The sequence below is a fragment of the Spermophilus citellus genome, assembly GCF_964194105.1.
Source record: "Spermophilus citellus genome assembly, chromosome: 1".
NCBI classification, from domain to species: domain Eukaryota; kingdom Metazoa; phylum Chordata; class Mammalia; order Rodentia; family Sciuridae; genus Spermophilus; species Spermophilus citellus.
Window position 1 is genome coordinate 70402482 of NC_138182.1, and position 18286 is coordinate 70420767.

The window sequence follows — 18286 nt, forward strand, 5'->3', positions numbered from 1 at the left end:
AAATAATTAATAAAAAAGACAATTTATGGGGTAACTTAGGGTAACTAAAAGATTAATAAATTAATAAAGGAAATGACAGTGAATGAATCTAAAGTTCTCTGCAGGTTCAATGACCTGCAGATGTTTTTTAAAAATGCTAACACTACTACAGGAAAGCATGTTAACCTTGCTGTTTGGGGGCCCTGACCAGTATTTCTCACTTTATCTGACCTTGAGATCTTCTTTAAGACCTGACCAGGGAGGTCTCATGATCTTGTGAAAATTTTCAGAATCAAAATGGAGTTGCTTTTGCTCAGCCCTAATCTAAATAAATAATCCTTGGAACCAAGGATTATTGTTTCAAAATACCTTATGTAATCCTTATTTTACTGTTAAAAAAAATTCTCCTTACCTCCACTCCTTGAATACACACATAGTTTACTATGGCAGTTATATTCCCATTTCAACACTCTGCTCTTTCTGGATAAATATTATTTTTTTGGACAATCTCTCTCTGATTGTTATCTAAGTTGACAATTTTCAAGACTAGGAATGGACATTCCAGCTTGGGGGACTAAGGGGACAAAGTTTCTTCTATCACAACTAGTGCTCCTGCATTCAAAGGTCATGTCCCAGCACTGGTGATCAATTTAATCAGTGTGCAGTTTAGCAATAGGAAAGAACAATGCAGAATCACTTGACTCGTGCTGCAAAACAACAGCATGAAATAAAAGGCCCAAGATGAGAAGTGCTATGAATGATTTTAGAAGAAAACTTTCAGGAATTTTCTTAAAGATATCAAGAAGTTACTGTATGAATAAAACAAAATACACTGAAATGAAATGTTAATCAAGGAACAAGAAAGAGTTATTATAAAATAAAAACATGATTTCCTGCTATAGTTTGGATCTTGAATGTCCCTCAAAGACCCACCTATTAAAATTTGGGTCCCTGGAGCGCTAATGAAGGGTAATAGGATCTTTAAGAGGCAGGACCTAGCAGGAGATCTTTAGGTCACCGTGGCGTGTGTCCTTGGAGAGGATTGTGGGACTCCAGGCCTCTCTTCTTCCTCTTTGCTCTTTGTCATAAGCAGTTTCACTCCCTAAATGTAAGGAATTTTACTCAGCCACACGCTCCCACTAGGAGGTGTTGCCTGGCTGCAGGCTCAAAGGAACAGGGCCACCCAATCATAGACTGGAAACTCCAGACCTAGAAGCAAAAAAAAAAAAAAAAAAAAAAAAATCCCTTTCTTCTTTACAAGTTGATTATCTCAGGCATTTTGTAATGTGACAGAGAGCTGAGTAACATGTTTTTGAAATAAGAAATGCAGTAAAAGAGCTCAACTGAATGTACACAGCTGAAGAAGGAACTAGAGATCAAGTCATGTACTCCTATCAGAACACTAACACAAAGGTAGCAAAAGTGGAGATTTCAAGACTTGAGTGGAGTCACAGAGGACACATGCAGAGCCAATTCACTTCTCAGATATATCAGAAGTAAAAATAAGAGAGGGAACAGAATCAAAATAATAGTAATAGAGAATGTCTCTGAGATGAAAGACTTGACTTTCCAGCAGTCTCTAGTGTGACATGGGACATAATTAGGCCTCTGCCATTGAGAGCCTTAACTGTATCCCTTTGGAGATTCATGATAATTCTATATTTAAATTGAGCTTATAAAGAACATAAAGTACATATATTCTATTCTGTTATATATGCAGAAGCAGTTTCTTCATAGACTATTTTTTTAGAGTCTGTCAGATATACTCAGATCAGGTATCAATCCATTGTTATCTGTTTTTAGCAAATGTCTGACAGTACAGCCTATGGATAATCACTCTGCATTTGTTAGTTAACTAAGAAGCACTAACAAACTACTTGATGCTTATGAGAAAGCTACAAATGATCATCCTTCTTTGAGGTATAGTAACTTGGAAGATAAATTATAACTACCTGCACATCCACAAATGGGAAGCTTTCCTCACAATAAAATATGTTGTATTTTATTGTATTTAGGCAATGATTTTTATAGTCACACATTTATCCAATGGTTCAGATTCCTTACTTCATAGTCCAAACTTAATCCCTTTTTTGTATACTTATAAAATTCGAAAAGTTCAATACCAACTTTTGGTAGAGAAAACAGAGGGGGCACTATTTTAGTCAGCTTTTTTGCTGCTGCAACTGAAAGACCCGACCAGAAAAAAATTTATTGTAGAGGAGAAAAAGTTTATTTGAGGGCTCACAGTTTCAGAGGTCTTAGTCCATTGAAGGCTGGCTCCATTCCTTGGGGCTCGAGATGAGACAGAACATCATGGTGAAAGAGCATGGCAGAGGAAAGCAGCTCACATGATGATTGGGAAGCAGAGAGAGAGGGGTCTCCCACTTGCCAGATACAAACATATATTCCAAAGCCATGCCCCCAGTGCTCCACCTCCGCTAGCCACACCCCCACTGCCTTCAGTCACCAATTAATCCCATCAGGTATTAACTCACTGGGTTAAGGCTCTCACAACCCAATCATTTCTTCTCTGAACCTTCTTGCATTGTCTCACACATGAGATTCTGGGGGACACTTCACATCCAAACCATAACATACACATACAAAATAAATATTGGCTTTGTGAGGCATTCTGCTAAATATTTGTTTGAAATCCTTATTGCTTCCCTGTTTGTTTTAAACTTTTCTGCAATAAACATGTATACTCGCAATTTTAAAAAATCAAAAAAAAAATATTCTTGCCTGGGCTGGGACTGTGGCTCAGTGACAGAGTGCTTTCCTCGTACATATGAGGCGCTAGGTTCGATCCTCAGCACCACATAAAATAAATAAAGTAAAAGGTAATGTGTCCATCTACAGCTAAACATATATATATAGTCTTGCCTGAAGCCGCTGAAGCTTTCATTTCCTTTGCTAAAATTTGATTGATATTCTTGTCTAAGAGCTGAGGAAAATGAAATATAGAAAAATGGTAGAAAGGTAATGAGCTGAGGTGGAGAAGATTGTGGCCTTTGTTATTTTAAGGAAAGTAACATGGTATGCCTCAAGAGTCATCTTTTTAAAAACATTCTCATGTTAAGTCAATTTCATGCATCAAATAAATTAACAATGAAATAATCCAGGGAAATGAACCCTAATTACCGCCACTGTGATTTCTCATAAAAGTCAGCCTTACATGAAAGTGAAACAATCAGTGTCCAGAGTCTGACTCATCAGACTTTGCACAATCCTAGCACAGGAACTGCATTTCAAATACTCCAAAACAGCTATTCTGGACAAAACAGACCAAACTAAATTTTTGTTGCTATAGTTGTTGTTGTTCATGTTGTTATAGAAATGGTCTGCACTCTCGTATTCCAACACTTATTGTTTCAATATTCCTGATTTACTTCAATAGCTTACATTGTGTCCAAGTTATTCCTTTTTTTTATAAATTATTTTTCATTTTTTTTAAAGAGAGAGTGAGAGAGGAGAGAGAGGAGAGGGAGAGAGAGAGAGAGAATTTTTAATATTTATTTTTTAGTTCTCGGCAGACACAACATCTTTGTTGGTATGTGGTGCTGAGGATCGAACCCGGGCCGCACGCATGCCAGGCGAGCACATTACTGCTTGAGCCACATCCCCAGCCCCAGATTACCCTCCTTAATGTGTGGGTCCTTTCCAATCAGTTGAAGGTTTTACTAAAACAAAAAGGGAATTCCTTCCACACACTGCCTCTGACTCAGCACAAAGGATTTCTCTTGCCTTCAGACTCAGACTGAAACATCAGCTCTTCCTGAGTGTGGAGCTCACTTGCATTTGGACCGGAACTACATCATTGTCTTCCCACGTTCACGGGCCTTTTGGATTTGGACCACAACATCTCTCTGGGTCTCCAGCTTATCAATTGCAGATCTTGATACTTGTCAGCCTCCACAGCCTCAAGGGCCTACTCTCTATAATAAAATTCTCTCCTTTTCCCTCTTTCTCACACTTCCCCTCACCTATATTACAGTTGTGAACACACATGCATCTGATTTTGTCCCTCTGGAGAATCCTAATACACTGTATTGATTAGTTATCCCCAAACTTCTCCATTTAAAGCAATCAACCTTTGTTATCTCAAAAGAGTCAGGAAACTTGGAGCAGCTTCACTGAGTGGTTCTGGACTGAGGTCTCACATGAAGTATTGTAGTCAAACTGCAGGCTGCAGTCTCCCAAGACATGACTTGCTACACAAAGATCAGTGCCCAAGAGGGCTGCTCAGAGCACGGCTTCCACCAGGTAAGTGACCAGAGGGATTTTCCCTTAAAAACAATAGCTCTGGTTTCTACTTAGATCTAGAAGCAAAAAGCAACAGGAAGCCACCAATTTTTTTAAATTGTTAGTTATTTTTTAACTGGTACATAAAAATTATACATACATAAAAATCATACATGGGGTAAAATGTTTTGATGTGTGATTGATATATATATATATATATATATATACATATATATATATATATATATATAATGTTTAAATCAGGATGAACATACCTATCTCTCCAAACATTTCTCATTTCTTTATGATAAATACTTTCAAAATCCTTTCTTCTTGCTTTTTGCCATGAGCAGAATATTATTGTTACCTATAGCCACCCTGTTCCCTATAGTGGCACACCAGAATATCTTCCTATCTAACCATGACATGGTACTCGTTGATCAAACTTTCCCCATCTTTCCTTCTTCCCTCCTCTCCCCTCCTGTGCCCTCCTCTCTGGCAACCATTCTATGAATTTCTATGAAATCAACTATTTTTACATTCCACATCTTAGGGAGGTCCCACAGTACTTGCCCTTCAGTGCTGGCCTATCTCTAGTTCCATTCATGCTGTCACAAATGGCAGGGCTTCATTCTTTTTTAGGGCCAAGTAGTCTTTCCTTGTGTATATGCCCCACAGTTCCCTTATCCATTCACCAGGTCATGGACACTCAGGTTGTCTCCCTTTCTTGGCCATCGTTAGTAGTGCTGCAATCCGACACATGGGAGTGAAGACATCTCTCTGACATACTGATTTCATTTCCTTTGGATAAATACCAGGTAGTGAGATTGCTGGATCTTAAGGTAATTTTGCTTCTAATTTTATGAGCAACATCCATACAGTTTTCCATAATGCATGAATTTACATACCCACCAACAGCTTAAAGGGCCCCTTTTTTCTTCACATCCCTCCCAATGCTCTTTATCTTCAATCTCTGAAAATGGCCATTCTTACTGGGGTGAGGTGACGTCTTGTACGCTTTTTGATTTGCATATTCTCAGTGATTAATGATGTTGAGCACTTTTTTGTATAACTTGTTGGTCATTTGTATGTCTTTTATCCCATATTTTTATTGGTGCATTATAGTTGTACATAATGGTGGGATTCATTGTTATACATTCATACTATAAATCTTCTGAGAAATGGCTATATAGTTTTATTGCCTATTTTCTAAGTGGATTGTTTAATTGTTTATTTTGCTCTTGGTTTTGGAGTTCCTTTTGTATTCTAGGTTTCAATTCCTTGTCAGATGTGTAGTATGCAAATATTTTCTTCTACCTTGTAGGTAGTCTCTTCATTCTGTTGCTTGTTTCCTTTGCTGGGCAAAAGCTTTTTGGTTTGATATGATCTCATTTGTATACTTTTGCTTATTTTTCCTCTGCTTTTGGAGTATTATCCAAAAAAAATCCTTGCTCATTCCACTGCTATTTAGCATTTCCCTTATGTTTTATGCTATTAGTTTCATTTCTCATTTTAAAATCTTCAATCCATTTTTATTTGATCTTTGTAATTGGTAAGAAATAAGGGTCTAGTTGCATTTTTTTTGCATATGGACATCCAATTTTTCCAGCACTATTTACTGAAAATACTGCTATTTTTCAAGTGTATGTTCTTAGCACCTGTGTTGAAAATCAGTTTGCTATAGATTCATGGGCTTACTCTATGGGTCTCTGCTCTGTTCCATTGGTCTATGTGTCTGTATTCATGCCATGACCATGCTGTTTTGATTCCTACAGCTTTGTAGTGTATTTCTAAATCAGGAAATGTAATGCCTCCTCTTTTTCTTTTTGCTCAAGATGGCTTTAGCTCTTTTGGAGATTTTTGCTTCTGTATAAATTTGAGGATTGTTCTTTCTGGTTCTTTGATGAATGTCATTGGCATTTTGATAGGGATCACTTTGAATGATATTTTAACAATATTGAGTCTTCCAATCCACATACACAGGATATCTTTCCATTGTTTTTAATGTCCTCTTCAATTTCTTTCATCAATGTTATCAATTGTTCTTCATTGGAGAGTGACAATCAACATATCATTTATCATTTAAGCTCCTAGACAGTTATAAAGTAATTCTAATTACAGAGGGACCTAATTTTTTTAATTAATCACAGTTCCATGAAAGTCACAGTAAATAATTAAACTATCAAGTAATTAAGCTAACACTTTTTCTGAATTCAATGGTGGCAAAACCTGAGTTACAGAGAAGCTCAACAACGGAGCATTCTTACACGATGGCTCCAAAACACCCATCTTGTTCTTTGGACACAAGAATCTACCCTTCCATGGAAGCTGGATTTGGAGTCTACTGACATAAAATAAATATTGAGATGAAATCACTATACACATAAGCACCACCTGTGCCAATATTGAACCTGTCTGGGTTTCTCTGATCTGGACCATGTTTGGGAAGCCTACTCCAAGCCGCAGTGGGTTTAAAGCAGTGGTTGCTGCTGGTCATTTCTCCCAGTAACTCAAACCCTGAGCTTCTCTCTCCAAGCTCTTTTGACTCCATGCACAATCAGCCTCCTCTGCCTTCATCTCCCACAACACGGCTAACACTAGTTTGTACGGCATATTAAAAAAAAAAAAAAAAAAACTTGCCTAAGAATATAAAGATAACATTAGAGAATTATGTTGAGAAAAAAAAAAAAAAAAACTTCCAATCACACATTTGGTCTCACTGTTCCCTAAATCTCTCTGCCCCTGTCCTTTCACATTGAGTTTCCTATTGGCCATTTCCCTCTACAGCTCCTAGCTGATAGCCTTAGTAACACCCCCACCAAGCTAAGAGAGCTCCCACTGGCCCTGCCCTTGGCCCTGTGTCCTGATCCCAGCGTTCTTTCTACATAGACTCTATCCAAGAGAAGAAAGACTACTTACTTACCCTCATCTCCCAGAAACACTGCCTGTCCACAAGAAAAACAGCCTTTTGTATTTTTATGTAGAACCATATAGCTTCTCTTTGTCCCCAAACTCTCCCTTCTACTCTAGGCCTGAGATAAACCATAAAGTTTATGATAATTTCCTCCAAACCTGAAATACAGTCTTCCCCAAAGATGAATTCCTCCACTCTATCCAGAACAACAGTCTCAGATTTTAGATAACTTGTTTTTTTGTGTCTACTCTATGTACAAACAAATTGGCCAGGACTAGGCAGCCCAAAGGAGGTGGCAAATGCCCAGGTGAGCAGTCATGTCCAGGCAAGCCAGACCACAGTGAGCGATTATAAGCAAAGAGGCCAGGCCGAGCTGTGTCAAAGTAGACTCAGGCCATGGCAGGGAGGGGAGCAAGCAGCCAGGATGTCCCAGAAGCCAGGCAGAGGACTAGGAAAACAGAAACACACAAAGAGAGGCAGCTGAGCCACAAACAAGTGTCCAACTTTATTTAGAGTACATGTGAGTGTTTCTTTCAATCTTTCCATCTTTCCGTGCTTATTTCCATAGGACATATTTTTAAAAGTGAAACACCTAGTTAAAAGAGTAAGTATTTTTTTTCTCATATTAATGTATGACATCTAGGCACAGGAGGCACTCCTAATTTTACCATAAATTGACTTTTCTGTTGCCTGTGAGTAGCCATACAGTCAGGGCTACTGTGCCCGCTAACTTCATTTAATCCTTCAGCTACAGGTGAGTGCCAGAATTCACTGTAGAGGAAGTACAGTTAGTTGAGAGTGTTGAAATAATCCAGAGTTAGAATGAAAGGAAAGAGCTTGAGAGGAGTGAAGGATATAAAGGCAGCCACAGAGTCAACAAACCACTCCTCCAGCTCACTTCTGCACCAAACTTCCTCTTTAGAACAGCATGATGCTCAAGGTATTGTGGCATTTTTTTTTTTTTTTTTTTTTTTTGTGGCTTACTTAAATCTCTTTTCTAGCTTACTCCTTCCTTTCTCAATCTCCTCACTTGCCTTCTCAAATTACGAGATGCCTGCTCTGCTTTAAACAAATGGCATTTTAACTGTCCTCATAGCCTCTGGGCTCCCTAATTAACTATGTGTTAGCTCTCATTGGCATTTTACAAATGAGAGAAATGATTGTGATGTATCATATTAGGAAGAAAATGGATCATTGTAAGCGCACTGAATTTTAACCTCTTAGTTCTATGAGACTTTGTGACATAGCCAGGTTGCATTTCTAATTATCTGCTTGCTGTCACAGTCCTCGCCCATTAGTCCCTTGATAATGCATTCTGAAGCAAAAAACATCATGTATGGTTTGGCATTCTAGAGAGTTTAGTACAGTGAGTTCACAAGAATCTGAGAATTTATTTACTAAATGACTGCATAATGTGCCTTAATTTATACATAAGTCACAGTATTTTGCTAAAAAGAGATGTGAAGGTCATGAGAAACAAATCAGAAAGACATTTTAGACAAGACTCATAGACAGCTGAGCAGCTGTGTGTTAATTTCCCTCATGCTCCCTTCCTCCCAGGGCCAGAGAGGGGCCCTTTGTTCTTTAGCTCATTGTGGGGTGGGGGGGACAGGTGTTCAGGACTTGTCAGGGGGTCCTATGGGCCCCACATTAGGGCACCAGCTGTGTGGCCTCTTGTAGGTTGATGTTCCACCCACCTCCTGGACACCATGTTGGCACTGCCGCTTTCTCCCCAGGCATACACCTGTCCCCAGAAGGCAACCCAGATTCAGATCTAACCCTAAAGGGCTGACTTTTGAATACATATCAAGTTTTTCAATGCATAGATGATTCTTTTGTTGACTATATGTCTTTTCAAGAGAACATTTATTACATATAGTTAAAAATCTTCAATGGTTCAAGACATTTCATTATGTGCCTGGCTCTCAGTGTCACTTGCTAAATGATAAGGGGCTTCCCATCCCTAATGATCACATCATTACATCAGATACTTCATCTAAAAATAGTAGCTTTAAGGTGTCTGGGGATCTCTCACACTGAGTTCAGTGCTAGGGCACTAAGAACCCCTGGTCTATTAACCCCTCAGCCTGCAACTAACATTGGTAAATGAGGTATTTGATGCTCAGAGACAAAAGAAGTTGTGCAATGATACAGTCTTTTTCTTTTTTTAATCTTTTTTTTTTTAATGCAGTCTTTAGACAGGGAAGGGAAACTACTTATCATTGACCAAGTGGCACTAAGTAGCAGGCATATAATGAAATGCCTCCTAAGATTGGAGGTTTTTAACTATACATAATAGATGCTGTCTTGTGAAGACATGTTGACAACAAAAGAATCATCTGTGCATTGAAGAAATTCATATTTAAAGGAATTACAAAGTACTTCACTACTGCTTATGAAATGCAAATCATCCTATACTGCAAGTTTTCATTGTCTGGTTTGTGGGTAGCAGCAGAATGTTCCTCCCCTCTGGGATCATCACAAGGCACTTCATAGTCGGCAAGTTTGCAGGATCCCATCATCAGAGAGCCTGCTCTTCCTCTAATATCTTCTCTCTTGGCAAGTGACACTGTCATTCCCCCACCCAGAATGTGGGATACTTGAGCAGCCTCTTAACTGCTCTTGTCTAGCCCACTCCAATTCATTGTCTACATGATTCCCAAAGAGATCTTTCCAAACACAGTGCTGATCAAATCTCCACCTTCTTATAGAAGGACTATGGTTTCCCATTGCATCAACTCTGCATGCAGCTCTGCAATGAAAGTGTATCAGATTCATGCGGGCCCCCCCCCCCAAGCCCTGCCCTGTACTGCTACCCCTTCTTTAGCTTCCACCCACATCTCCAGCAGCCTCCAGGTAGTCCCTAACAACAAGAAAGAGCAGACAGTGGTTTTTCAGCTCACTGTATCATGTCAACTTTTCCAGTAGCCATATTTTTAAAAGTGACAAAAAATTGATGCACCTATATTATCATAATATAGAAATGTTGACATTAATGTTAAACATTGATTCAGCATGTAATCTATGGTTTTAAATTATTGAAATACTTTATATTCTTTTTTTTCTTCTAAGTCTTCAAAATGCAGTGTTCATTTTATTCTTATGACACATCCTGGTTTGGACTAGCCATATTTTAAATGCCAAATTGCATAGTACCATTTTGAACATAACAGCGCTAGAGCACTTAGGAATCTTCTAGAAGGCTGGGGGTGTACCTCAGCAGTACATGAGGCCCTTAATTTGATCCCCAGCTCCACACACACACAAAAAACACATAGAGATCTGACAGAAAAGTGAATCCCCATGCTAGGCTTCCAAAGGATCTGGTTCTGGAGAGAGTCTAATTGTGGTGGTCCAGGGGGGGACCAGAAATGTTGGTTTTCGAAAAGGAATCCCAGGTGGTCCTGATGTCCATGTTCCTCAAACAACATCTAAGGAAATGTGGGATTACTAGCTAAATGCCCTGATTTTGGAGTTAGACCTACAGGGGTTTATATCCAGATTCCACAATTTAAGAGCTGTGAAAAATAGTGACTTCCACTTTGTAGGTCTCAGTCTCCTCACCTGCAAAGTACAGTACTTTTCTGGAACACTTCTGGGTCAAGCACCAACCTAGACACTTGTGGGTATTAAATGGATAGTGTGTCTGAAATACTCTGCACGGTACCTGGCCTGCCTCTAATAATGGCAGCTCTTAGCTGTCTGCATAAACACCCCACCTCCAGCCATTCTCATTTCATGGGTGAGAAGTCCATCCATCCTCCCCCTCGGACCTTCTGTGCTTCCTTCCACCATCGCCCACCATGCTCTGTTGTCATCATCTGCTCACTAGTCTGTGTCCTGAACTCCGCTTAGGACAGAACCTGGCTGTGCATCTCCAGATCCCTGGGCCTCATGCAGAAGTGCTTGGTACACATCATTTTTTAGAAATAGAACTAAATTTTATCAACTGGGTTTTCTCTAGTGGGGCAAAACTCTTTCCCTCAAGGTCTCTTGTAGAAAAGAAGTATGCAAATACAAAGTGGAGTGTAGCACTGTTCTAACCCTCTTCCCTATGAAGTCTGTCACAGAAAGCTTTGCCACCTTGATCCACGGCTTAAAAGTGGGACACCTGACTGATGGAGTTATTCGGAAGAGCAAGAGGATGATTCTGGATACTCTGGGTGTTGGGTTCCTGGGAACCAGCACAGAAGTGTTTCACAAAGCCAGCCAATACAGTAAAGTAAGAGACTCAAAGTTTAAACTATAATCAAATATATGTGCATGCCTGCTCTGGGATAGACTGAGAGATGTGTGCATGTGTTATGTTTATTCTATATTTGTTTTTTGTTGGTGGTGGTGTTCTTTGTTTTGTTGTTTTGCAGTACTCCCCAGTACTGAACCCTGCGCCTCATGCGTGCTAGGCCAGCACTATACCACTGAGCTATAGTCCCAGTCCCCTATACTTAGTTTTATAGATAATGCTCAATGTATATATCATTGTTCTATACTGTTTTGAGATTCTATTTCATTATCTGATTTTAAAAATTCATCCATATCTTTTGCTATGTTATTGTTGTAAAACCATTCACTAGTAATTTCTCACAGATTATCATTACAACCAAAAGTACATTTTAACCCCAAAATCTTAGAAGCAAAGGCACCTACCACAGACCATTCATTCTTGCAAAGACTTTAAGATTGTCTGTGGGAAGGCTGGTCAAGGACTCTGAGCAGAGTGAACATGTATGTACAGATGTAGCAGCCACTCTCCACAGGATGTACTTGGCATGGATGGTTAATCCCCAGTATTTACCCCAAGAATAAATAACAATAAATTCAGCCTCACTTTCCTGAAACACTTCCAGATCACAATCTTGGATTGAGCAATACCATCTCTCCCTTCTTTGGGTAAGGTTCCACATTCTTCTACGAGGTAGAGAGAATTCCAATGACTAAAAATTTCTGTCTATCACTGGGTTCAGATAAGGACTATGAACAAAATGTCTCCACAAAGAGTCCCTCTTGAAATGCTGACTTGGTGTGTTGTGCTCTATCTGTGTCACTGACTGGTGCTCTTCTATTCCAGATCTACAGTTCCAATATCTCCAGTACTGTTTGGGGTCAGCCAGACTTCAGGCTCCCGCCCACATATGCTGCCTTTGTTAACAGTGTGGCTGTAAGGATGTTTACAGTGTCTTTTCAAATACTAGACCATCATCATAATTTTAGAGCCAGAAAATATCTTATAAATTGTCTTTCTTATTTTACATATGAGCTCATTGAAGTTCAGAGAGATGAAGTGGCCTGCCCTCTCTCTCCTAGGCAGTTATTTCAGTTTTCACATTTTTACAATACATGGATGATTATCAAAAAAAAATGTGAAGTAGAGAAAATGAAAGGATTTAGATTTAAAAAGACCTTCAAGGTATTCCAACTCTAAACCTTGAATATGTATAGCAAAAAATTATAAAGCCCAACATAATTCCTTCTCAATTCTTTCCATTGTGGACAAAAGTTTCCATCTATCTATGCTATTTTCATTCATTCAACAGGTATTTATTAAGAAAGAAACATTGTTCATATGGTGTTTATATTTTCTGAATGAAAAAAATCAGCACTTCTCATCTGACACATGATTTTTGTGGTTTTTCATTTTCTGTGTGTCAGGGAAAGTCTACAAGATGTAATTTAGACATGAACATATTGGGATTTCCAGGATGTTTTTTATGATTTATGGTGACAGTAATCCAGAATACAACAGTTAGACCCAATGACATGTTCAGGAATAAATGCCCAACTGACAGTAGGAAACACACCAGTCACATCAAATGGATGTAAAATCTATTTAAAAATCAACTACTGGTTATTATTATTTCATATATGGGAGAAAAAAAAAACAATGGGTGGAGTGAAGAAGAAGAAAACCCTACAGCAAAATAATGACTGTAAAATATAGTTAGGTTTGAGGGTTCTTGTGTTGTTCTTACAACTTCTCTGAAAATTTGAAATTATTTCACAACAAAGAGATACCGAAATATATGGCCTGATATGAAATGGATGATAGTAAACTTTTAGTGTCAATTGTTTAAAGGCTAGGGGACACAGAAAAGACAAGATCTGTTTTTAAAGGAAATATAAATCCTTCCAGTAGCTCTAGCAAGAGGCAAGATCCTCGGGGCTCACAAGCTGCTCGCAGAGGAACAAGAACCAGGCCCCAGAAATGTGATTAAGAATCACAGTTACAGGCTGGCGTTGTGGCTCAGCAGCAGAACGCTGAAATGTGTGAGGCCCTGGGTTCCATCCTCAGTACGACATCAACAAAATAAAGATGCTGTGTTCAACTACAACTTAAAAAAAAAATAATAATAAGCTGTTTTTTTTTTTTTTTTAAGAAGAAGAAAAAAGAATCACAGCTAAATCTCAGGTTTTAATTTCAGGGAATCAGACTTAAAAAAAAAATCTTATAGCAAACAAGGTTATTGCTAAATTAACCCTTTTCTGATCCCAAAGATGACAAATTCAGGGAAAATTTGAGGGTTTTGTTTGTCTATTTATGCAGATTCACTCAATGGATTTTGATGACACATGGCACCCTGCCACCCACCCTTCGGGGGCTGTTCTTCCTGTCCTCATAGCTTTATCAGAAGCCCTGCCTCAAAGACCAAAGTTTTCTGGCCTCGACCTGCTGCTGGCTTTCAACGTTGGTATTGAAGTTCAAGGCCAATTAATGCATTTCTCAAAGGAAGCCAGTGACATACCAAAGAGGTATGGAGAGAATTTGCCCCATGGGCAAGCAGCCACATCCCCTTCACCTGCCAGGTTATATCTGTAGAGCTTTCTGGCTTAGAAGCTAGCTCAGCTGAAGATGTAAACATCAATGCTGGTGGATAAGGCAATTCCAGTCACTTTACCAAACCCCATGTCAATATACAAGAGTGTGGTTTCAGAAGTGCTAGTGAAAACTTTCTTTGTATTTAAAGAGCCTATGAAACAATCAAGTCCATAAAATAAATTGGGGCCTCTCATCCCAAGGCGACTCACTGTAGCATTCATGATACTTTGAGTATTCCTGATCTCATCCTCAGAGCACAATCTACTCTGATATTCACAGGGATCCTTCAGACTAATTACAGCATTCAGAATATCCTAACCTTGACTGTTCATCCCATAGAACAAAAAATGGCCAAATATTGGCTAATCATATAGTTCAATAACATTTATTTTGCCATGAGCTCCATCCTGCTAGGAGAGGAATACATTGGAATACCAGGTAGTGAACTTTGAGTTGCTACAAGGCCCTCAATTCTTAAAGTTATTTCAGCAATCAGCAACTTCTGCCTTTCTGGAAATAATAGTACCATTTATAAAGAACTTTCCGGAAGTTAGTGTTCTAAACATGAGAATTCATTAAAAGCTCCCAAGCCTTATGCATAGACACTATTTTTATCTCCGAGAAACTGAATAGTTATTACTAAGATCACACAGCTATTAAGCGGAAGAGCAGAGATTTGAACTGGGGCAGTATGACTCAATTATTGCTCTTGAACACTATGAAATACTGCTCCCTGGTGGATGAAATTTTCAAACCTCCAATTCTGTTTTGCTTTTCAGATTTCATCCCCCCTCCGTGGTGGGAACTTTGGGTAGTGCTGCTGCTGCATCCAAGTTTTTAGGGCTCAGCCTGACAGAGTGCCGAGAGGCCCTGGCTATTGCTGTTTCTTATGCTGGGGCACCCATGGCAAATGCTGCCACTCAGACCAAGCCCCTTCATATGGGCAACGCTGCCAGACACGGAATAGAAGCCTCTTTTCTGGCAATGATGGGTCTCCAAGGAAACAAGCAGATCTTGGATTTGGAGACAGGGTTTGGCGCCTTCTATACCAACTATTCCCCCAAAGTCCTTCCAAGTCTGGATTCTCATGCTTGGCTGCTGGACCAGCAGGACGTGGCCTTCAAGCGTTTCCCCGCGCACTTGGCTACCCACTGGGTGGCAGATGCAGCCGCATCTGTGAGAAAGCACCTGGTAGGTTTGGATAGAGCCTTGCTTCCTGCTGACCACATCGAGAGGATTGTGCTCAGGATTCCAGACGTCCCATACGTAAACAGGCCCTTCCCAGACACGGAGCACGAAGCCCGTCATTCCTTCCAGTATGTGGCCTGTGCCATGCTGCTGGATGGTGGCATTACTGTCCCTTCGTTCCACCTACAGCAGATCAATAGGCCGCAGGTCAGAGAGTTGCTCAGGAAAGTGGAGCTGGAGCACCCTTGGGACAACCTGCCAAACTTCAACACACTGTACTGTGAGATGAGCGTCACCCTCCAGGGCGGAGCCACCTTCACCGAGCGCTCGGATACCTTCTATGGGCACTGGAGGAAACCACTGAGCCAGGAGGACCTACAGGAAAAGTTCAGAGCCAATGCCTCCAAGACGCTGTCCTGCCACACAGCGGAAAGTCTCATAAAGACAGTAGAAAAGCTGGAAGACCTAGAAGACTGTTCTGTGCTCACCACTCTTCTGAAAGGACCCTCTCCTCCAGAGGCTTCCAAATTATCCAGCATGTAATCGGTGTGCCTCACAATGTCCCCCAAGGCTCATCAGCATCTAAATAACTTTGCACAGGGTGGGGGTGTCAGTGATTTGCTTTATAAACCGGCGTCTGCTGGCCAGTCTGCCCAGGTACAAAGCAAAGTGTCAGAAGCGGTGCTTTGAATTAAGGTCTCTTTATTTTCCGGGTGCAGAGGAGCCTCAGCTGGGAATTCTTGGTGCAAAGGTGAGACTGCCCAGTTGCTATGGTGATGCCCTGTTCAAAGGAGGTTCCGTGCTTGCCACAGGACTCAGTCTTGGCCCTGAATTTGGACACCAGCTGCCGGGGGTAGAGAATTATTAGTGCAAAAAAGATCAGAATAATTGGCTTCAAAGAACTTTGACCCTGGACCTGTGCGCTTTGAAGAAACTTTCTCACAGAAAGCCCTTTTGATGTTAAAACCTATATAATAAACATGTCAAGCTAGCTCTGTGTCACTACATCTCCATCAGGGTGTAATGTCTCACCTGATCTCAGCTTTCCCTCTATGTGTGTCTGTTTGTCTTTTAGAATTAATCCCCCCATCGCCCCTCGCCAGGTTTTCTGAATTCATGGTGGTGCACTTCTCTGCAGCAAGGTGGAAAGAGTCCAGGAACAAAGTCATGTATGTTTGCAAGGAGTCTTGTGCTATAAATTTTGTAGGACTATCCAAATTGCCTTAATTAAGACAATAAATATTCAAGAAAAAATGATTTTATAAGCATTCACAAAAAGGGTGAATATTAAGTTACCTGTGATTTGCTTGTAATCTTTTCAGAGTAATTATTTATGAACTTAATGAACCTTCAAGCTTTAGAGAAAGATGACCCTGTATGCTGTTTGCCACCACAGGGGTGGGGCTATGGTCTATTGTGCCACCACAGATTTCTCTGACAATGGGTATTGCCTGTCCCTCCACAGTGTAAGGGGTGTTTTGTGGGATCAATTGGTTTGATCCTGCCTCTGCCTGATGTATCTCTGAGGGTATTACCAAGTAGCCCTTGGCTTCTGTATCTCTGAGGGTGTTACCAAGTAGCCCTTGGCTTCTGTTTCCAGCAGTCTGGAAAAGTCTGTGGAGAATCATGGTTTTAACCTTTACAATATACTTTACAATACATACCACCTTTTAGTACAAAGAGTTTTTGAGAAAAATGTCATGAATAAGTCAGAGAAGCAAGAAAGAATAAAAAGGGGAGCAGTCAGATGTGCAGGTAATTATATATTAACTGTATGAAATAACAATTGTGTTATTTCATACAGTTAATATATATATAATATAATGTAATATATAATGTATGGTATAATATATATGTTATATAATATATATAATATTATTTCATACATTATATATTATATACCATACATTATGAATGAAATAATCATTGTTATTTCATAGAACTAAAATAATGCAACATTAGCAATCATACATAATGTGTGCTAAATTTCTGGTGTTATTTACCAAAAAAAAAAAAAAAAAGGTAAAGCTCTTAACTCTAACTATTGGTTGATAAGTGTACATGTTGAAATTTCTTTTTTTTAATTTTTTTGTGGTTGTAGATGGACAGCATGCCTTTATTTTATTTATTTTTGTATGTGGTGCTAAGGATCGAACCCAGTGTATATCCTCTTCTGTGAAGTGTCTGCTGAGGTCCTTGGCCCATTTATTGATTGTGTTATTTGTTTTTTGTTGGTTTTTTTTTTTTTGGTGTTTAACTTTTTGAGTTCTTTATATGCCCTAGAAATTAGTCTCTATCTGATGTGTGAGGAGTAAAAATTTGCTCCCAAGATGAAGACTCTCTGTTCACCTCACATATTGTTTCTTCACTGAGAAAAAACTGTTTAGTTTGAATCCATCCCATTTATTAATTCCTGATCTTAATTCTTGCACTATAGGAGTCTTATTAAGGAAGTTGGGGCCTAATCCAACATGATGAAGATTAGGACCTATTTTTTCTTCTATTAGACTCAATGTTTATGGTTTAATTCCTGGGTCCTTGATCCATTTTGAGTTGAGTTTTGTGCATGGTGAGAGATAGGGGTTTAATTTCATTTTGTTGCATATGGATTTCCAGTTTCCCAGCACCATTTGTTGAAGAGGCTATCTTTTCTCCAATGCATGTTTTTGGCACCTTTGTCTAATATAAGATAATTGTATTTTTGTGGGTTAGTCTTTATGTCCTCTATTCTGTACCATTGGTCTATCAGTCTGTATTGGTGCCAATACCATGCTATTTTTGTTACTATTGCTCTGTAATATAGTTTAAGTTCTGGTATAGTGATGCCAGCTGCTCACTCTTCCTGCTAAGGATTGCTTTAGCTATTCTGGGTCTCTTATTTTTCCAGATGAATTTCATGACTGCTTTTTCTATTTCTATGAGGAATATAATTTTAAAATTTTGGAATTTTGATCTGAATTGCATTAAATCTGCATAGTGCTTTTGGAAGTGTGGTCATTTTGATAATATTAATTCTGCCTATCCAAGAGCAAGGTAGATCTTTCCATCTTCTAAGGTCTTCTTTGACTTCTCTCTTTAGGGTTCTGTAATTTTCATTATATAGATCTTTCACCTCTTTCATTAAGTTGATTCCAAAGGTTTTTTTGTTT

At 39.3% G+C, this 18286-nt stretch overlaps 1 protein-coding gene across 1 annotated transcript; it reads left to right on the plus strand.

Annotated features, from left to right (window-relative positions):
- The first annotated feature begins 8009 nt into the window (after window positions 1-8009).
- ACOD1 (aconitate decarboxylase 1) lies at window positions 8010-16046 on the plus strand. Its single transcript, XM_081299490.1, has 5 exons — window positions 8010-8075; window positions 11196-11357; window positions 12204-12293; window positions 13677-13882; window positions 14729-16046. Exons 1-5 carry the CDS (start codon window positions 8064-8066, stop codon window positions 15678-15680), a joined length of 1422 nt encoding a protein of 473 aa, XP_081155616.1. The 5' UTR covers window positions 8010-8063; the 3' UTR covers window positions 15681-16046.
- Window positions 16047-18286: the final 2240 nt, after the last annotated feature.

Excerpts from the sequence above, each read along its gene's own strand:
- ACOD1 (XM_081299490.1), top strand. Across the intron at positions 11,358-12,203 it reads AAGCCAGCCAATACAGTAAA|ATCTACAGTTCCAATATCTC; the intron begins GTAAGAGACTCA and ends CTTCTATTCCAG. Across the intron at positions 12,294-13,676 it reads CCTTTGTTAACAGTGTGGCT|ATTCACTCAATGGATTTTGA; the intron begins GTAAGGATGTTT and ends CTATTTATGCAG.